Here is a 17,525-nt window from a genome sequence, read left to right as displayed (position 1 = left end):
AAATGTTTACTTCAGTTAATTCATTTCAGCTGTTAATCATTACTTTAGTATCCTTGAATGGTGATAAAGACATAACAGCATATAAACACAATTTGTGCACAACAGGAGCCTAATAAAGCAATCAAATGTACACTTATATCATAGTTAATTCAATCTTGTTTTAACGAGACCACAATCTCTAGTAATCCTGCCATCTAGTGGTCAGTTAGTGAAGGGATCTTAATAAAGTCCTGATTAGAAGAGAAGGTGCAGCAGTGTTTTATCACATCTCTGAAGAAAATGTTCTGAAACATGGAACTTTTCCATTTTTTTTTTCTGACTAAAAGCATCTTGTGATCTGTCAGCAAGAGATTAACACACCTTTACTTCCTGCTTATGGATTAATCAATATGTACACGTGTTGTCTGGCATGGAGAGAGATTTTATGACTCATTTTTATATCTTTGGGTGTGAACAGTTTACTCCAGGTCACGAGGGCAAAAGTCCAAATGAAGCTACAAGTCAAGTTCAAAGTCTAAAAAATCACCAGATTCATGTCTCTAGTCTGACTCCAGTGAAAAACAATACACACAAACACAAAGCAAAACAACCCAGCATGTGAAATAAATATCTTTTATTGTTTTCATCGTCATAATTGTCGTAATTATGAACACAAAGCTGTCGCAATACTCCAGAATTTTGCCAAAAAAACAGCAACTATTCAACGGCACCGCTGCGTCTCTCTGGACCCAACCATGCATAAAATCTCCCATTTAAAAAAAAGTAAAATAAAAAATATATATTAAAAAATTATGCGTACCACTGATATACAGATCTGATATAAACAGGCGTATTGGTCACAAACCAATTAGAATTATAAACATGGCTTCTTTTACAATACACAGAGACCAAACGTGGGATATAAGTGTACTTTTCTTTAAAAAAAGGGTACATTTTCACTTTATACATTTGTACATGATTTTTTTTTTTTTATTCATTTCATTTCTTTTTTTTTTTTTTTTAATCATCATCATTATTTTACTGTTCTCACCCCTCCAGTCAGAATGCTCGAGGCATCTCGGGCGCAGTGTCAATTGAGCACAAATTGCAGTAAATGCACGTTTACAAACTCACACACACACACACACACACACACACATACATACATACATACATACATACAAATACACACACACACACACCAGGAGTGGCAGCAGTGGCTTTAGACACTAAAAGAGAGAACTTACAGGTGTATCTTGGCGCTTGCAGGTGACAAATACTGGTACCGAAGAGTTAATCCACTGTGGTGAACGAGGCCATTTGAAGGTTAAAATGAGACTTTACATTCATGTACGAGTCATTGCTCACACACACACACACGCGCGCGCGCGCACGCTCACACACACACACTCATCTGCTCGCACTCACACTTTGTGTAAAAATAAAAAAATAGTATTTAAAAATGTGCAAAGAAAAGGTCGCTGAACCGAGCTGCACGAGCGACAGCTGACGAGTCGTGAAAAAGCATCAGTGAATTATCGATAGTGCATAATGGTAGTGCGTATCAAGGTTTAACCAGTGCTGGCGGCGTTTACAACTGAATCTCCATCTGTACCGGACAGTTACTGTCAGCCGCCTCCAACTCAATACAACCGCTAATGTTTTCATGACGGGATTTGCAGATTTTATGTGGGGTTTTTTTTTTGTTTTTTGTTTTCCTGTAGCTTCGTTCAGACGTGTTGAGAGTGCATAAACACGAGCGAGGGAGGAGGAGTTTGTTTTTCCCGGACAGAGGTTAAAAAGCTTCCACGGTCTGTGTGTGTGTGGATCCACCGGCTGATCTGCAGCGGAGGAGCGAGGATGGGTTTTTTTTTAATTTTTTTTTTAAGACGTGCTTCACAAGTGCCTTCAGAGAAAATCAAGAGCTGTGATGAATGTTCAGCGACTGTAACTCTGAATCATTCAAGAATTGATAAGCAGAGGAAGAGAAATCAGTTTCTTTCTGCTTTCAAAAGGTGCTTTCAGTAAAAACGTGGCTCTCTAGTACCATCTAGTGGCAGCTGGAGGAAACTACAACATCTGCAAACATGATTCTTCTTCTCTATTCTAGTCTATTTACTGCTGATCATTGCAGGCAACCAAATATAGTAGCTGTAGTACCAAATATAACAAACTGAGGTCCTCTACACTGCGTTGTTTGCTGTACCACAAAGTTTAAGTACCGTAAGAGCTGTAAAATCTATCAATTACCATTAAAATTCATACTGGCAAGTGTTCATTTTCCCACCAAGTACCAACTTTCTGTTCTGTTTACACCACATTGTGTGCACATGTGCAGACAGTCTCATAAATTCTGGGCTGCCTCTGAACATTTTAGAGGAATTAAACCAAGTGTAGAGCGAACACGACTCGTTCACAGCAACGAAAAAACCCTGAAAAATCCAGCAACATCTGCAACTTTGTGCAAAAAGCCAGTAAATATTACAGACTGCACCTTTAATAAGCAGAAATATTTCATCAGCTGCTCTGCTTTAACAGTCCAGCAAACTGCTCTCTAATGTCAGTCAGTCGGTCTGATTTTAATCAAACACAAAGCTGCAACTGACTGACAATTATTTTCATTGATTCATCCATTAGTTTGGTCTTTAAAATGTCCAATAATGGTGAAACATGTCGATCAATGTTTCCAAAAGCCCAAGATCACGTCTTCAAATGTCTTGTTTTGTCCACAACCTAAAGATATTCAGCTTACTTGTGATAAAAGACTAAAGAAACTAGAAAATATTCACATTTGAGGAGCTGGAACCAGAGACTTTTGGACAAAATAGTTGATTAATTTACTGTCGACTCACTAATCGTTGCAGCTCTGCACGTGCACGAGTAAAAAGGTTGAGATACTGTCGGTTTAAATTATTATTACTGACTGACTGACGGAGCAGCTGCAGCAACTCACGCACGCACCAAGACTCGCTGTCGGATTAAACAACAGTTTAGTGGTTTCAAGTAAAGAAAACTCTCTACTTTCATTAAATAATCTGCTGCAAAGCTGTGGTTGCTTTGTTAATAGCAACACTAATTAATATTTAAGGCATTTTAAAAGCCTCAAAAATGATCATTTAAGTACCATTACTTAAACGAAGATGATCAAAAATCACTAATTCAAAAGTTGAAATGCTGCATCGGTGAGCGGAGTCGTTAGCGTGCACGTGAGCGTACAGTCACATCTCGCTCTGCAGAGACCAGGTCAGCATCAGCCGAGGTGTTGTTGGTTGTAGTACATTAACTTAATCCTGCTGTCCGGTGTGAACAGTGAGTCTAACTGGTGCATAGTTATGAGTCTTTACTATGAACGACTTCTAACGAATCGTATTCAGACGAGACGACGTGATGGAAGCTCGGCGAGGGCGAGAGAGAGAGAGAGAGAGAGAGAGCCGAGCGGCGGGTGACACAGTTCACGTTTTAACGGAGTGTTTGCGGTGTCGTTTAAAGTGACGAGAACTGATTGTTGTCCGAGGGAAACGAAGCTCTGCGGGAGTGCGCACGTGTGTGAGGAACTTTTAAATGTACCTGTTGGTTAAATGATGAGCAGCTAAGAAACGTGTCTTGTTAAGTTTGAAATAAAAAAAAATAAAAACAATGACAACATCGGGACAGCGTCATACAGCCAGACTTCTCTGGCCAATCAACTGTGAGCTTCTCTGTTTCATGCAGCACCGGGGTCGACGCTCTTCAAATGCTCCTCTGCTGCTTCGCTGCTTCAAGTGATCGAACGGTTTTTGTTGTGGCAGAACTTCAGCAGGGACTGAGTACCGAAACCTGGAGGAGAAGGAGGATGTTTCTCCATTTATACAGTATTTATTTTGTTTGTCTCTTGCTTGAAAGTGTTGTAGAAGTTTAGTTTGTTGCAAGAAAACTAGAGAAAACGTGTTTAAACTCATAAAAGTATAAGTTTTGGTACCATTTCTGAGGACATCCAGGCCTGTGCAGGACTACAAAAGTCAATTTATAGACTTGATTTAGAAGTTAAACATTTCAGTTCACTTCCAGGGTTTTCAGTCATTTGTCAGAAGTGGAACCGACGTCCTGGTGGGAATTTCCTCCCAGCTGAACCACCTCAACTAATCTGCCGTTAACGTCGACTTCTACGCTTTCACTTCACACTTAAAGCAGCAGCAGGAGAAACATTTGAAGAGATAAAAATCTAAAATCGTCGACACTGTTCATGTGTCTAAAGACTGAAAGCTGAAGTCTTTTGAGTACCGCTTGGCTGCTGCGTCCTAAAACTCATCGGCGCGGCGAGTTTTTTTTTTTTTTTTTTTCAAAGAGTCTGAAGGATATTTGGTTACCAGCCGGAGCAGGCGGGTCGAGCAGGCAAACAAACTAAACGAGCTGAGCTGGGGATCAGACTGATCCCGGTTAAATAGCAGGAGTCTCTGTTACAGAAAAGGCAAAAAACAGACGTTATGGCTGAACTGAGATCAGCTGAGCTGTGATCAGCTGGGTTTTGGGCAAACAGTGCGAAGGCAGTTAATCCGGGAGGCAAAAAACAACGCTGAACGACAGAGACTCGTTCCTACACTGCGTTTCAAAAAACAGAAAAAGGCACATGGCAAAGAGCGAAGAGATGCGGGGGCGGGGGGGGGGGGGGTGAAAGAGAAGGAAAAGGTGACAGTAAAGCAGAGACGAGACCACGGAGAGAAAGAGGAAGAGGAGGAGGAGGAGGAAGAGGAATGAGGGCAGGCGAGTGGAAACTGTGTGTTCGGGGAGTGTTCTCTGCATCTGGGATTTAGTTTCGTCTATAGCAGCGGGCCCAGGTCATCACCATCTCTCTGGGTTTTGGCAGGAGACTACATTCTGGGGTCGGGTCAGCGAGATGGGGGGGGGGGGTGGGGAAGGCAGGGGGGAGGGGGGGCGGGGCCACTCCAGAGTCAGGCATCACCTTCCGTAGGTCCACAACACCGACACTATCCCACTCCGAAACAGGAGAGAAACCGTACAAACATAAAAAAAGGAGACGTTTTCAAAGAGTCGTTTGTTTTTTTGTTGTTTGTTTGTTTGTTTTTTTGTCATCGTTTGAGGAGGAAGTGCTCGACGCCTCCTTGTTTGAGAAATTAAGGTGCAACTTGCGGAGAAAAAAATAAAATAAGAATTCATGTCCTCTATGGCAGTCTCATACAAACAGAGACAGGAGGCCGCCGACACGCCCCACCTTCTTCCAGCCGGTTCCTCCTGGTCCAATAAGGTTTCAGCATGGAGGTGGAGGGGGGTGGGGGGGGGGGGGGGGTCAGAGGCAGGGACGCCCCCCGTCAGGTAAGGCCGTATCTGGCAGTTCGGCAGGCGGGCGGGGGGGGGAATTAAACGTTCAGAGGGCAGGGAGGGGGGGGGAGGTTAATGTACAAAGATGTGCCTCAGTAGCTCATCTGCAGACGGCCGCTGCTTGGTCTCTACGAAGATGCGTTTGAGGAAATCTCGGCAGTGGTCCGACACGTGGGCGGGCAGCACGGGGTTAGTGGGCTGAGTGGCGATCTTAAAGATGGCCGCCATGGCCTCGAACTCCGCCCACGGGGGTCGCTGGGTCAGCATCTCGACGACGGTGCAGCCGACACTCCTGAAGGCAAAACGATGAGTTTAATAACATCAGCAGGAGAAAAGAAGGAAGATTTACTGCATATGTGTTTGTTTATGTTTGTTTATTTCTCCTGTCCATGTTCCCCGGAGCAGAAATCATCCACAGGGTCCTTTAAGTCAAGCCAGATTTCATTTAACAGGTCAACCGTTTAATTTTTTGATGGTTGCCATGGCTACAGGACTGTGTGTGTGTGTGTGTGTGGACCTACCAGATGTCAGCCTTCCTGCCGTAGCCTTCTCCACTGATCACTTCCGGGCTCATCCAGTAGGGGGTGCCGGTCACCGACTTGATGCCTGTTCCTGACAGACAGATGGTCTGTAGCCGCCGACTGGCCCCGAAGTCTCCCAGCTTCACGTTCCCCACCGAGTCCCGAAGGATGTTTGCCCCTGAACATACGAGAAAACATTTATGTTCCTGCTTCTACTTTTGGATTATATTCAGGGGTTCTTGTCTGAAATGGCAGAAGTTTCACATTAGACACACAAATAGCAGCGAAATAATGAAATTCAATTGTCGCGCTCACCTTTGATGTCCCTGTGGACGATCATGTTGCTGTGCAGGTAGGAAACTCCCTCCAGGATCTGCCGGGTGTAGCGGCGCGTCACGTTCTCCGTCAGCGCTCCGTACGACTTCAGCTGGTCCTTAATGGAACCCTGACGGCCCAACAAAGGAAAATATTAATATCACCTTCAAAAAAACCTTTAAAAGTCTTTAATACTCACTATAAACACTATGAACAGCTACACTTGATCTTATTTTTTTAGGTGAGTGAGCAACATTGTACTGGTGATCTGTAGATTTATTGCTCTATTAAAGCCTCAGCGGAGTAAACAGCGTGTGAAGACTCACTCCGGGCATGTACTCCATGAAGATGGAGAGCGTTCGCTCCATCGTGTCTCGCAGGCAGCCGTAGTACTGAACGATCCGCTCGTGGCACAAATTCTTCAGGAGCTGGATTTCACATTCCAACGCGCTCACCTCCTAACGACACAAACAATCACAAACATTTATTCTTTTCCTGCCATGCAGTTATCGGTCCACCTATAATTTATCATACATGATAATCCGGGGATACAAGGTCGATATCACACTTAAAAGTCTTTCGAGTTGCAACGATTTGTCAAGTAAACTATTAGAAAATTAACTGGCAACAATTTTGATGATCAGATAATTGTTTAGTCAAGTAAAAACGCTGGTTTCACCTTCTCAGATGTGAGGATTTGATGTTTTTCTGAGTCATAAATGATGTTGAACTGAATATCTTTGTGTTTTGGTTTGTTGGTCGTACAAAACAAGACAGTGAAGACTTCACTTTGAGCTCTAATAATGAAATTATAACGGCATTATTTACTGTTATCTGACATATAAACAAAATGACTAATGATTAATTGAGTAAAATACTCTGCAGATTACTTGATAATGACAATAATTGGTAGTTGCAGCCGTACAAACTTAAACTAACTGTAAAAAGCTTCAGGGGGAGACTGACCTTGCTGGTCTCCGGACTCTCCGGATCAAACTGGACCTGTTTAACCGCCAGTTCCCGTCCAGTATCTGCGTCGTAACAGAGGAAAACTCGGCCGAAGGCGCCCTGACCCAGAAGCTTCCCCAGCCGCCAGTTGGTCGGAGCGCGTGGAGCTGATTAACAGATCAGATAGGATGTAATCAATCACTGGAAAAACAGCAGGTCAGATGCTTCGAATCTGCAGATAAAATCAACATGGACTCACAGCGGCTGGGCGGACTGATGTCCATGACGGAGAGGGTCGGAGCGGTGGTTGGGTTGGGGTTGGGCTCGATGTCGCTGCCCCTTCGTGGTCGCCTGGCGGGGCCTTCCTCCAGGTCAGGGGTGAAGACGCTGCTGCCGCTGCTGGTGCTGGGCGACTGTTCGGTGGGACTGAAGCTGACCGGCGAGCGGAAGCCGTGAACCTGCGTTCGCCGAGCCCGAGGGAAGGTCTTCCTCCCTGCCGAGCAGAGGAAGAGGAGACATTGGAGTTTGTGCTTTGCGCTTAAACATTTGATCTTCCTCGTACACTCAGAGAAACGACTCACCGTCGCTGTAATCTTGAAGGCCGAAGGGAATGCCGTATCGCCGAGGGTACGTTCCCCCTTTCCCCGACTTCTCAAACACTGGGATGTCGTACTCTGCAGAGGAAGAGGAGACGATGAAGAACAACTCAGCAGAATTACAGCAGGAAGGAAACACGACAGCTCACAGAATTCATCTTTCTTTCTACATGTTGTTTCATGTGTGAGAGAAACTTTTTGGTGTTTTATTTTTATCGCCTACGTAGTCCAACACACACACACGTTTACCTGGAAAGTCCTGGTGGTTGTCTGGGTAACTCTGTGCTCGAGGCATCCTTGACTTTGGGTAGTCACTATAACATAAAGACAAAAACAACAAACAACACTGAGTATCAAACTTTAACCTTTATTTTAAATCACATTGATGCTGCTTCTCATAACTTTCCTCATGTTTATCTTATATCCTGTTTGTGTGTTTTTAATCTTCTAATAGTGAAGAAAATTGAAACAAGGATGCTACAGAAGTGACTTTTTACTGTATCTGTCAGCTTACAAACACACATGTATCTTGTATAAATGAGTACATGGTTGTATAATTAAAGTGTTGTAACCTGTCCAGCGGGCTGTCTAACGAGGGGCAACTTCCAGACGCTGAGTTCTCTGGACTGCTCATGGACAACGGGTCCAACATCTGCAGGAAGAGAAGAAACTCAGAAAAGGGAACTCTCGACACTGTCGATCATCATCACATCCTCTACGGCGCAGGACTCAAGTTATACTTCCTGTATCTGCACAGCTGCAACCCTCCGAATGACATACGATTCATTAACTTCTCATGCATGTTGCATCAGACACTTGAAACACGTCCTCCACCAGTCACAGCAGCAGGTAAAACGTTCATAGGTCATATGATCATGGACAAGAGGTAGGAGGGATTACTCACTGTAAATAATAACTAATAATAACGTTTAGCTGCTTAAGGTACTTTCAGACAGCGAGAGTTTGCCGATACATCTGCCTCAGTAAACAAGAGGACAGCTGTTGCTCTCAGGAAGACACAAACAGCTATTTGCAGATTTTACTCCCCCCCACCACAAAAACCACAGCGAGGAAATGATAACAGCTCATTTTTTTTGGAAACAAGCAAATCAATGAAGAGAAATTATCTATCATTATCTGGTCTCAGCCAGCGGTAACTGCTCACAGTCTGAACAGCTGATGTAACAGCTGATGCAACAACCATGAAGAGTGATTCATATTCATATCTACAATATTACAACATCCCTAAATGACGACTACAGGGGGGTGGTGGCGGGGGGGGGGGTCGTACCTGGTCCATGCTCTCAGGGATGAACTCTCCCTCGCTGTTGATGCTGGTGAAGGAGCCGTTCCTCGCCACCTGCTGGAGCGCGTCGGGGATGTATCCTGGTGGAGGAGAGCTGCGGTCCGTCGAATGGGAGCCTGAGGTTGGTTTAAGGACAGAGATGTTGTTATTTAATCAGCTGAGCACTAGAAGCAGATATTTCACACAATAATAACCTCAATTTCAACATTTTATTCTCTAAATTATGATCTCTCTCACCTATCAAAGCCAGCATGCTCTTCTTGTCCGCCACCCTGAATCCCGTGTTGTCCAGCTCCTCGTGGGACGGCAGGAGGTCCATGTTGGAGGAAGAGTTCTGGAGAAACAGAACAAAAAATAAATAAATCAACGTTTCTCACAGTCTATAAATTAGTATTAAAACATGGGATGAGGATCAGTCCGGAGGTCGACTGAACCTCGGAGCAGCTGACCTGAGAGGAGATCTGGAGCACCAGGAGGATCTTCAGGCTCTTCATGTGAACGCTGCGATCCAGCAGCTCTACGGCCTTGTCCAGGTCGTCCTGAGTGGTCAGTGGAATCACCAACTGAGGAGTAAACACCGAGAACAATTAGGGATGAGAAACCAGTGAAAAAACACAAACAGACTGGGATTAACTGCCAAAAATGTGCTATTGGGAACGTTTTACTCTTTTACGGATAGATATTAAATTAAAAACATGCCGTCTCTACAATTTATGCCCAGATTAGTGACATTTTCTTCAATCATTTTAATGCGACACAGTGTCACAGTAAAGTACATCAAACATCTCATTGACTAAAAACACGTGTCTAATGTTCTCCAGATCTACGAGATCTTTTCTCTTTTATACCTCGTTGTTGGTGTAGTGAAGATCCATCGTCTGACCGAAAGCCACTTTAGCTTTCGACCTCAGGTCGTCCAGCTTGACGGGTCGAGGGAACTGCAAGATCCTACAGATATGAAGAGAGGTCAGAGGTCAGGCTACAGGTTCACAGCTACAGGTCTGCACTGACAACATTGAGGTGATGGCGAAGCCTCACCTCTTTTCCCCTTTGAACTCGAACTTGACTCTGACATCGTTCTGTTGGACAGAAGAGTCACGTTAAAGTCAGCAGCAGATATTTATATTATGCAGGAAGTCAATTTATAGCTTAATGCCTCCGCTGCCATTTGATGTATTTAAATAGACATGCGTGGACACAGTATTGTTTATTTACTGTTTGGTTACCTGGTTCTTGGGTGAGGAGGCTTTGGGTTTGCCTAGGTCCGACAGGAACATGGCAGGACGGCTGGAGCGGTGCAGTTCGGCCAGGTCCTGCATGATCGAGTTCAGCGCCTCCTGCTCATCTGAGGGGCGACGTTATTTCAGTTTATTTAAGAGATTTTCATATTAGGGAAACGGAACAATCAATAAAACAAGCATGAAACAAAATCCAAGTGATTAAAAGGGTCAAATATATGAAGTTTAATGACAATTACAGCTTAATTAACAGGAGACTAACTACATGCTTCCTGTTTCAACATTAAATATTATTTAAATAACAACTGGATGTTAACTGTAGCGACGCTAATAGGAGCAACATGACTACAAACATCATTCTTCTTCACAAAAACAAATGTCGCAGTATGTTTATTAGTAGGACGACACAGGATCTGATGTTTGCAAATTTGAAACTTAAGACGTATAAAATATTAAAAAGATACTTTCATTGGATTTCTAAGAATGCATTAATAACAATATTTAAACCAAAGCATGTAACAAAAGGAGGTGATGTTGAGAGGCAAACATGTCAGAAATACTTAAAAAAAACATTCCATCAGTTGTAGTTTTGACAAAAGACGACCTCAGCTCACTGCCAAACAGTAACACTATCTTATAAACACACATACGTACCCATCATCATGGCACGGCGATTGACCCAGGAGGCCAGGAAAGAGGATTCTCCCATCAAAGGGATTCCTTTCTCCTGCAACGAGGAAAAAAACAGACGACGTGAATCCTGACATGCAGTCGGATCGGAGCCTGAAGCTGCCGAGTGATCAGCGGACTGAAAGTATTATCACAATAAATAGAAAACATGTTTAATCATAATATCTGTTTAAGTAGCGGGAAAAAATCAGATGAAAGTCGTTTAATTGGTTAATTACGTTGATTTGCATGATAGTGGGAAGTCAAACTGTAACTGTCATTTCCAGCTTTAGATGTCTCAGAAATCATTTCAGAACTATTAATACTGTAATAATCATCCCTTTAATGTTGTAAATCGATGAGCAGGACTGATTAATGACAATATTGGATCTTTATATGATTTTTGCATCTATCTGATGGTTTGTCAGGTATTTACACTCAACATGAATATAAAAACACAACACTTTTGTTTTTGCTCTCATGTTTTCATGAGTTGAAATGAAAGTTGTAAGACTTCTTCTATGCACACGAAAAAGGTTTATTTCCCTCAAATTTTGTTCACAAATGTATTTAAATGCGTGTTGGTGAGCACTTCTCCTTTTGCCAACAGGTGTGGCAGATCAAGATACTGATCAAACAGCATGATTACTGCACACGTTACTGTGTGTTGGGTTGGTCACAATAACAAGGCAGCTCTAAAATGTGCAGTTTTATCTTGAAAAAAAGACATTTATTAGACACTGAACTATGGATTTCACATGACTAGTGTATTCTGGGGGCACGCTGGCGTACACGCCGATCCAGACCATCCCAGACATGCTCAGTCTGGTGAGTATTCAGGCCGTTGTGTGCATATACTTGCAACACGGGGCCGTGTGTTATCATGCTGCAACATGACGTGATGGCGGCGGATGAACGGCACAACAACGGGCCTCAGGATGCCGTCACGGTATCTCTCTCTCTCATTCAAATGACCGTCAATAAAATGCACCTGTGTTTGTTGTCTGTAGCTTATGTCTGCCTGTACCGTAACCACGCACACGCCGTCAGCCATCTGCAGACAAGGTGCAGAGAAAACCGGGATTCATCCGTTATGAGAACAGTTCTCCAAAGAGCCAGACGTCATCGAAGGTGAGCAATTTCCCACTGAAGTCGGTCACGATGACGAACCGCAGTAAGGTCAAGACCCCGGTGAGGATGATGATGAGCTTTGGTTATGCAAACCGACTGTTGCGTCAGCTGGTCTCAGATGATCTTGCAGGTGAAGGAGTCGGATGTGGAGGTCCTGGACTGGTGTGGTTACACGTCGTCTGCGGGTTGTGAGGCCGGGTTACGTGTACTGCGTAAGAGACGACTTACGGGAGTGAAATAAACATTCAATTCATTGGCAACGGCTCTGGTGGAAATTCCTGCAGTCAGCACGCCAACAACACGCTCCCTCAACGCCTGACACATCTGTGACGTTGTTGCTGTGTGATAAAACTGTGCATTTTAAAAGCAGCCTTTTATTGTGACCAACCCAACGCACACCTGTGCAGTAATCACGCTGTTTAATCAGAGACTCTTGATATGCCACACCTGTTGGCAGAGGAGAAGTGCTCACAAACATGGATTTAAACAAACCTGTCGACGACGTTTGAGAGAAACGAGTCTTTTGTGTGCATAGGAAAAGTCTCAGATCTTTGATTTCAACTCATGAGAAACGGGAGCGAAAACAAAAAGTGTGTTTATGTTTTTGTTCGGTGTAATTAGCCGAGAAAACCAAAAACAGACTTTCCTGTCTGGGTTTTATAAACAGTTTCCAGATAATCTCTTTAATCATGATACACTTAGTTGGCAGTTTATTAGGTGCAACTAGTTCAAGCCGCAGCTCTGCAATCTACTTATGAAATGTATGATGTTAAGTTTTTGTTGGATTTGAACACAATACCCCTTTTTTTAAGGATATGGATCTTCAGGATTGTGATTTATAATAATCTTCAGTGTAACTACAGGTTGTTTAAGACATGTCTCTCGCTTGGTTCTGTGTACAGAATAAATCTGTCTAGATTTCACTGTAGAAGTCATAATAATAACAATAGTTATTACATGACTATGTCCCTTGACCATGTACTTAATGTTTGACAGGAGATCAAGGTGACAAGTGTCATTATATATTAGCTTTAGCAATGAGACAAACACGAGTTGAACCCTATTATTGGATTAATTTAATCACTGCGGCATTTAAGAGTATTTATAATAATATACAAAGTTAATCCATCTCTCTACATTTGTTAAAATAATAAAGGCTACTTTTAAGTCAGTATTGAATATTTACCAGAGAAGCTGGTTTACCAATTTGTGTATTTGTTTATATATATACTTATTTTCTTCTTTCTCATTACTGGGAGACAAGTGTCATTCTGTTTCTTCAGCTTCTGTTTCTTTTGCTTTTTCTGTATAACTACGTCCATATATCTCCTTGAAGGGTCATCATGGAATAAAGTAAGCCTATAAGTCTGAGTGTGTATATATATATATATAATTACATATCTTACTGCAAGATGATATATTTGTCTTTAAAAATAGCAAACATTATCTGGTTTCAGGTTCTCAAGTGTAACAATGTTCTTCTGTTCCAACTGAATGCTTCCAAAACAAGCAATCTGATCATTATTTTGATATGCAAATAAAAAAGATACATGCATGACAGTGAAAATAATCATTATTTACAGCTGTAGTGACTGACAATTAAAGGATAGATTCACAATATTTCAAGTGTGTCTTAAAACAGCAGTCAGGTGTCCATATGAACAGTGAAAGATGTTTTCCTCGCTGTAATCATTAAAAGATCCTTCAAATGTGCTTTAATGTAAGTGATGGAGGACAGAAGTGTGTCCACACAGTCATTTTGATCTGAAGCTTCTATAAGAATCAGATTTATTCACCAAGCAGCAAGTACAAAGAGTTCAATGTGGTTCAGATGTCAACAGAAAAACAATAAACATGAATATTAAAGGTGCAATATGTAAGAATTTTAGTTTAAAACATTCAAAAATGACCTGAGCCTGTGGACCAATTTCTATGAAAAGGACTCAGGATGGTTTTGCCGGGAGAATCCAAAGGATTTGACGTTTACAGCACCAAGAGGATAAAACACTAGCTAATGTTAGCTTAGAAATGGAGTCCGCTAAGGACCGGCACCCACCACAACACAAAGTCCAACTAAGCCCCTAAAAACAAAAGTTTTATCTAGTGAAGCCCCCCCATCAGCAGGGCATTCAATTCATGGAGGGACCTTCGTTTGGTTTTGAAGATCAAAACCAACCCTGAGCTAGCTTTCTTCCTACTGGACAGGGACAAGGACAAGCTAACATCACTGCAAAGCATGTGAAATATATTGTGATGTTGTGGTTTTGGTTGGCTAATGTTAGTGCTGAGCAACAGGATGCTGACTGCAGCTCACTTAACGGCCAGCAGTGTCATTAATGAGAAGGAATTTCTGATTCTTACAAATTGCACCTTTATGTTCATAAACACAAAAATAACAATGTGAGAAAGGACTAATTTACATTTCTGTGTAGCAGGGCTGGACTATGTGTTTGTATGTTGACATGATGATGTTTGCATAAATAGAAATATGAATACTAACGTAGATATAAATATACAGAGTGTAAATAAACTGCGTGTGTGTATTAACAGGATATATATGTAAATCTATATATATCTACACAGTGCAGTGAAGTTGGTGTTTACAGACTTTTACTGTCCTTGTTAAAGATCTATAACACCTATATTCAGCTTCAGCAGTCTGAGTTAGTCATATCAAGTGGATATCTGACACATTTACAGTCTTTTTAGCATCAAATTCCCTCTTTGTGTTTCCTCTGACAGTGTTTCCCTGTTAACTGTGGTGGAAGTATAGTAACAAAAAGAGGGACTTTGGCACTAAAAAGACTGTAACGTTGAAAGATATCTACTTGATTTGACTCATTTGGACGCTGAAGCTTCATATTAGCTTCAGATAAACTCTTAAATACATTTTTGCACAGAAGGAGGACTGTGGATTTTGTCCCCCATCACTTCCATTGTAAGTGCATTATGAAGGGATCTTCTAATGGTCAGTATGAACAGGAGGAATGATTACAGCAAGAAAAACATGTTTCACGGGTCATTTGGGCTCCTGACTGTTGTTTTAAGATACACTTGAGAGACTATGAACCCGTCCTTTAAGGCTTTTTTACTCAGCATTAGTGGTAAGTTGTATCTCATTTTTCCTCTTCAAAGTTTATTGCTATTATGAGAATTGTACTTTGACAGGAGAGATAATGGTAGTTAGTACCAATAAAAAGGCTTTTTAAACCTTTAAAATTGAATTGTTGACTTTCCTTAGTGCCCATTTAAAAATTAGCAGTGATTTTGTCCCATCAGCTATCTGAAAAACTAATTTTCTTTTATTTTTTCCTCCTATAAAACTGGAAGATTCAAACGGTAACTCAGAAACTACATTGTATAACATTCAAGTTTATCAATATGATGGAATAATCTAATCTTATGAACCTCAAAGATTGAAAAAGCTCTTTCAATGTTCATTTGGGCTCCTGATTGTTGTTAAAAGATAAACATTGTGAATATATCTTTTAGCAACAAGGTAATATTTCCCCCAGATTCTCTTCTACACAACCATCACTCATCATAATATTACTATTAAATGTTGGTTATTGGTGTTAAGTCGTGATGTTACCATACAACACTGGACACAAAGGCTCTCTGTGAGTCTAGAAATAAAAAATATGGACACTGTTCAGTGAAGATGGCCTCTGCTGATTGAATATTGCTGATGAGAGTCTCTGATCATCAGTTATTGATCCCTGTCTGCAAGTGACGTATAAATTAACAATTCCATCACGTTGATGAGAGCGAGCTGCAACATTAACAGCAGCTTAGCACCACGTAATAAGAAATAACGTCCTCTACAAAGCACAAAGTTGACACTATTATGGCCTCCTTTGGTAGATAATTAGCTTTAAATGAACACGCTAGCGTTAGCAGTCTAGCCCCGCAAGCTACAATTAACTAACAACTGTTGCTAGGCAATTTGGCATCACAAGCTACACCATAATGTGCTTGATGAATGATTTGGCATCTTGTAATATCACCAAAACACACATGTATCTACACAAATCTAGCTGTTGAGGCAAGCTAACTGGCTAACATGTACAGCTAACTAGCTGTCAGGCCAGGGAAGTTGTCAAGCTAAGCTAAAGCTAACTGGCCGCATAGCCGTTCAAAGCCATAAAACACAAGCGATAAACACACAAATCACAGGGTTGGATGCAGCCGTTGCGTCGTTATTCTCTTACCTGGAGGGTTGATTCGAGTTTAGTTCACTTCCTCATCCACAGGGCCGGTGACAGGAGCCCCGGGCCCCGCGGAGAGCCGCCGGAGGAAGCAGAAGTTTGGCGGTCCGCTCCCAACTTCACTCGAGTCCTGCTGGGCCACGACGGCGAGGCCCGACGGCTGTCAGGTTATAGCCCGCTGGGTCTCTCCAGGCAGGAAAAATGACAATAATAAGATATATCCAGCGGAGTAGCTCCTTGTCTGTGCGGTATTAAACAGCAAACTTATTCGACAGCTTTCATTTTGTGGTACTTTACACTCCGGTTGGACCACGGCAGCTTTGCTCGCTGTCGCCTTTGAGCTGCGTCAAGCTAACGGATAATTCATATTCATGACAGGAAGTGAGCTAAATTTGATGACAAAATAAAAGCGCAAAAACGGTAAAATAATGGTTTCGTACATTAGCGGTTTTATTTTGAGATATTTTGTCCGGAAATGGGATTTCTACTTGTGACATACTTGACAGGTCTTAACCCCCCCCCGACCTCGTTGGAAGAGTCCAACAAAAACACAACCTGTGATGTCAGATGTTAGTTTCCTGGATCGCGATTGTCAAATCAAACAAATATATACTTGGTTGGTTTTATATAAATATATATATAAATATTTTTAGAAATAGAAAGTATATGACCAGTTCGAGCATTGAGAGTAAAAATATTTGCCCATAAAACTTCATTTCTGCAATGAGAAATTATGCAAAATTGTGGTTGTTGATCCTGTTTATATATAGCTGAAGTTTGGCTAAAAAGCTAAATGTATGCAGCCACAGCACCAAAATCCAAAAGGACTGCAACCTACTGTCACTCACAAATTGACTGACAGGTCATTAAATACACAGACTAAATCTAAATTAAACATTACAGTAATTAAACATTTTGTCAGTAATGTTTTTAAATAAAGGAGTAAAATGGGAACTTATTTTTTAATGATTATCTGCTTAGAAATGCAAAAAGATATATATTTTATCTATAGCTATAAGGTTATATCTGTAATTTATGTTCAAACAATTATAAAGTCTACAATAAACAAAAAAAGGTTGCAAAAAGTGATTTACAGCAATTTAATTATGAAGCAATAAAAATATACAACAAAAAAGTTAAATATGGGCAGTAAGAGATTAAAATGGCAAGTCAAAATAAATCATTTCCCAACAGTATATCCTACTTACTGTGAATGTTTATTAAGTTATTTGATTATTTTGATTATTAAGTCATTTGTAAATAAAAAAAATACAATTTCCCTCTATTAAAAATACACT

The 17,525-nt window shown here is 41.5% G+C and overlaps 2 protein-coding genes across 2 annotated transcripts in view; both read right to left on the bottom strand.

Moving 5' to 3' along the window:
* The window catches only part of LOC122976244, a 1,153,509-nt gene that overhangs the window by 563,383 nt on the left and 572,601 nt on the right, over positions 1-17,525 (bottom strand). The gene's annotated exons all lie outside the window — the stretch shown is intronic.
* On the bottom strand, positions 2,770-16,781 carry map3k2 (mitogen-activated protein kinase kinase kinase 2). The gene is made up of 17 exons (XM_044344651.1): positions 16,231-16,781; positions 10,874-10,946; positions 10,208-10,326; positions 10,020-10,060; positions 9,830-9,929; positions 9,431-9,544; positions 9,219-9,315; positions 8,967-9,097; positions 8,248-8,327; positions 7,925-7,989; positions 7,661-7,753; positions 7,339-7,572; positions 7,098-7,246; positions 6,458-6,589; positions 6,132-6,261; positions 5,817-5,994; positions 2,770-5,587 (listed from the first exon to the last, which is right to left on the bottom strand). The coding sequence occupies exons 2-17, from the start codon at positions 10,926-10,928 to the stop codon at positions 5,368-5,370; spliced, it is 1,938 nt and encodes a 645-aa protein (XP_044200586.1). The 5' UTR covers positions 10,929-10,946; positions 16,231-16,781; the 3' UTR covers positions 2,770-5,367.

The sequence above is a fragment of the Thunnus albacares genome, chromosome 24, assembly GCF_914725855.1.
Source record: "Thunnus albacares chromosome 24, fThuAlb1.1, whole genome shotgun sequence".
Lineage (NCBI taxonomy): Eukaryota > Metazoa > Chordata > Actinopteri > Scombriformes > Scombridae > Thunnus > Thunnus albacares.
This window is presented reverse-complemented; position numbering and strand designations above follow the sequence as displayed.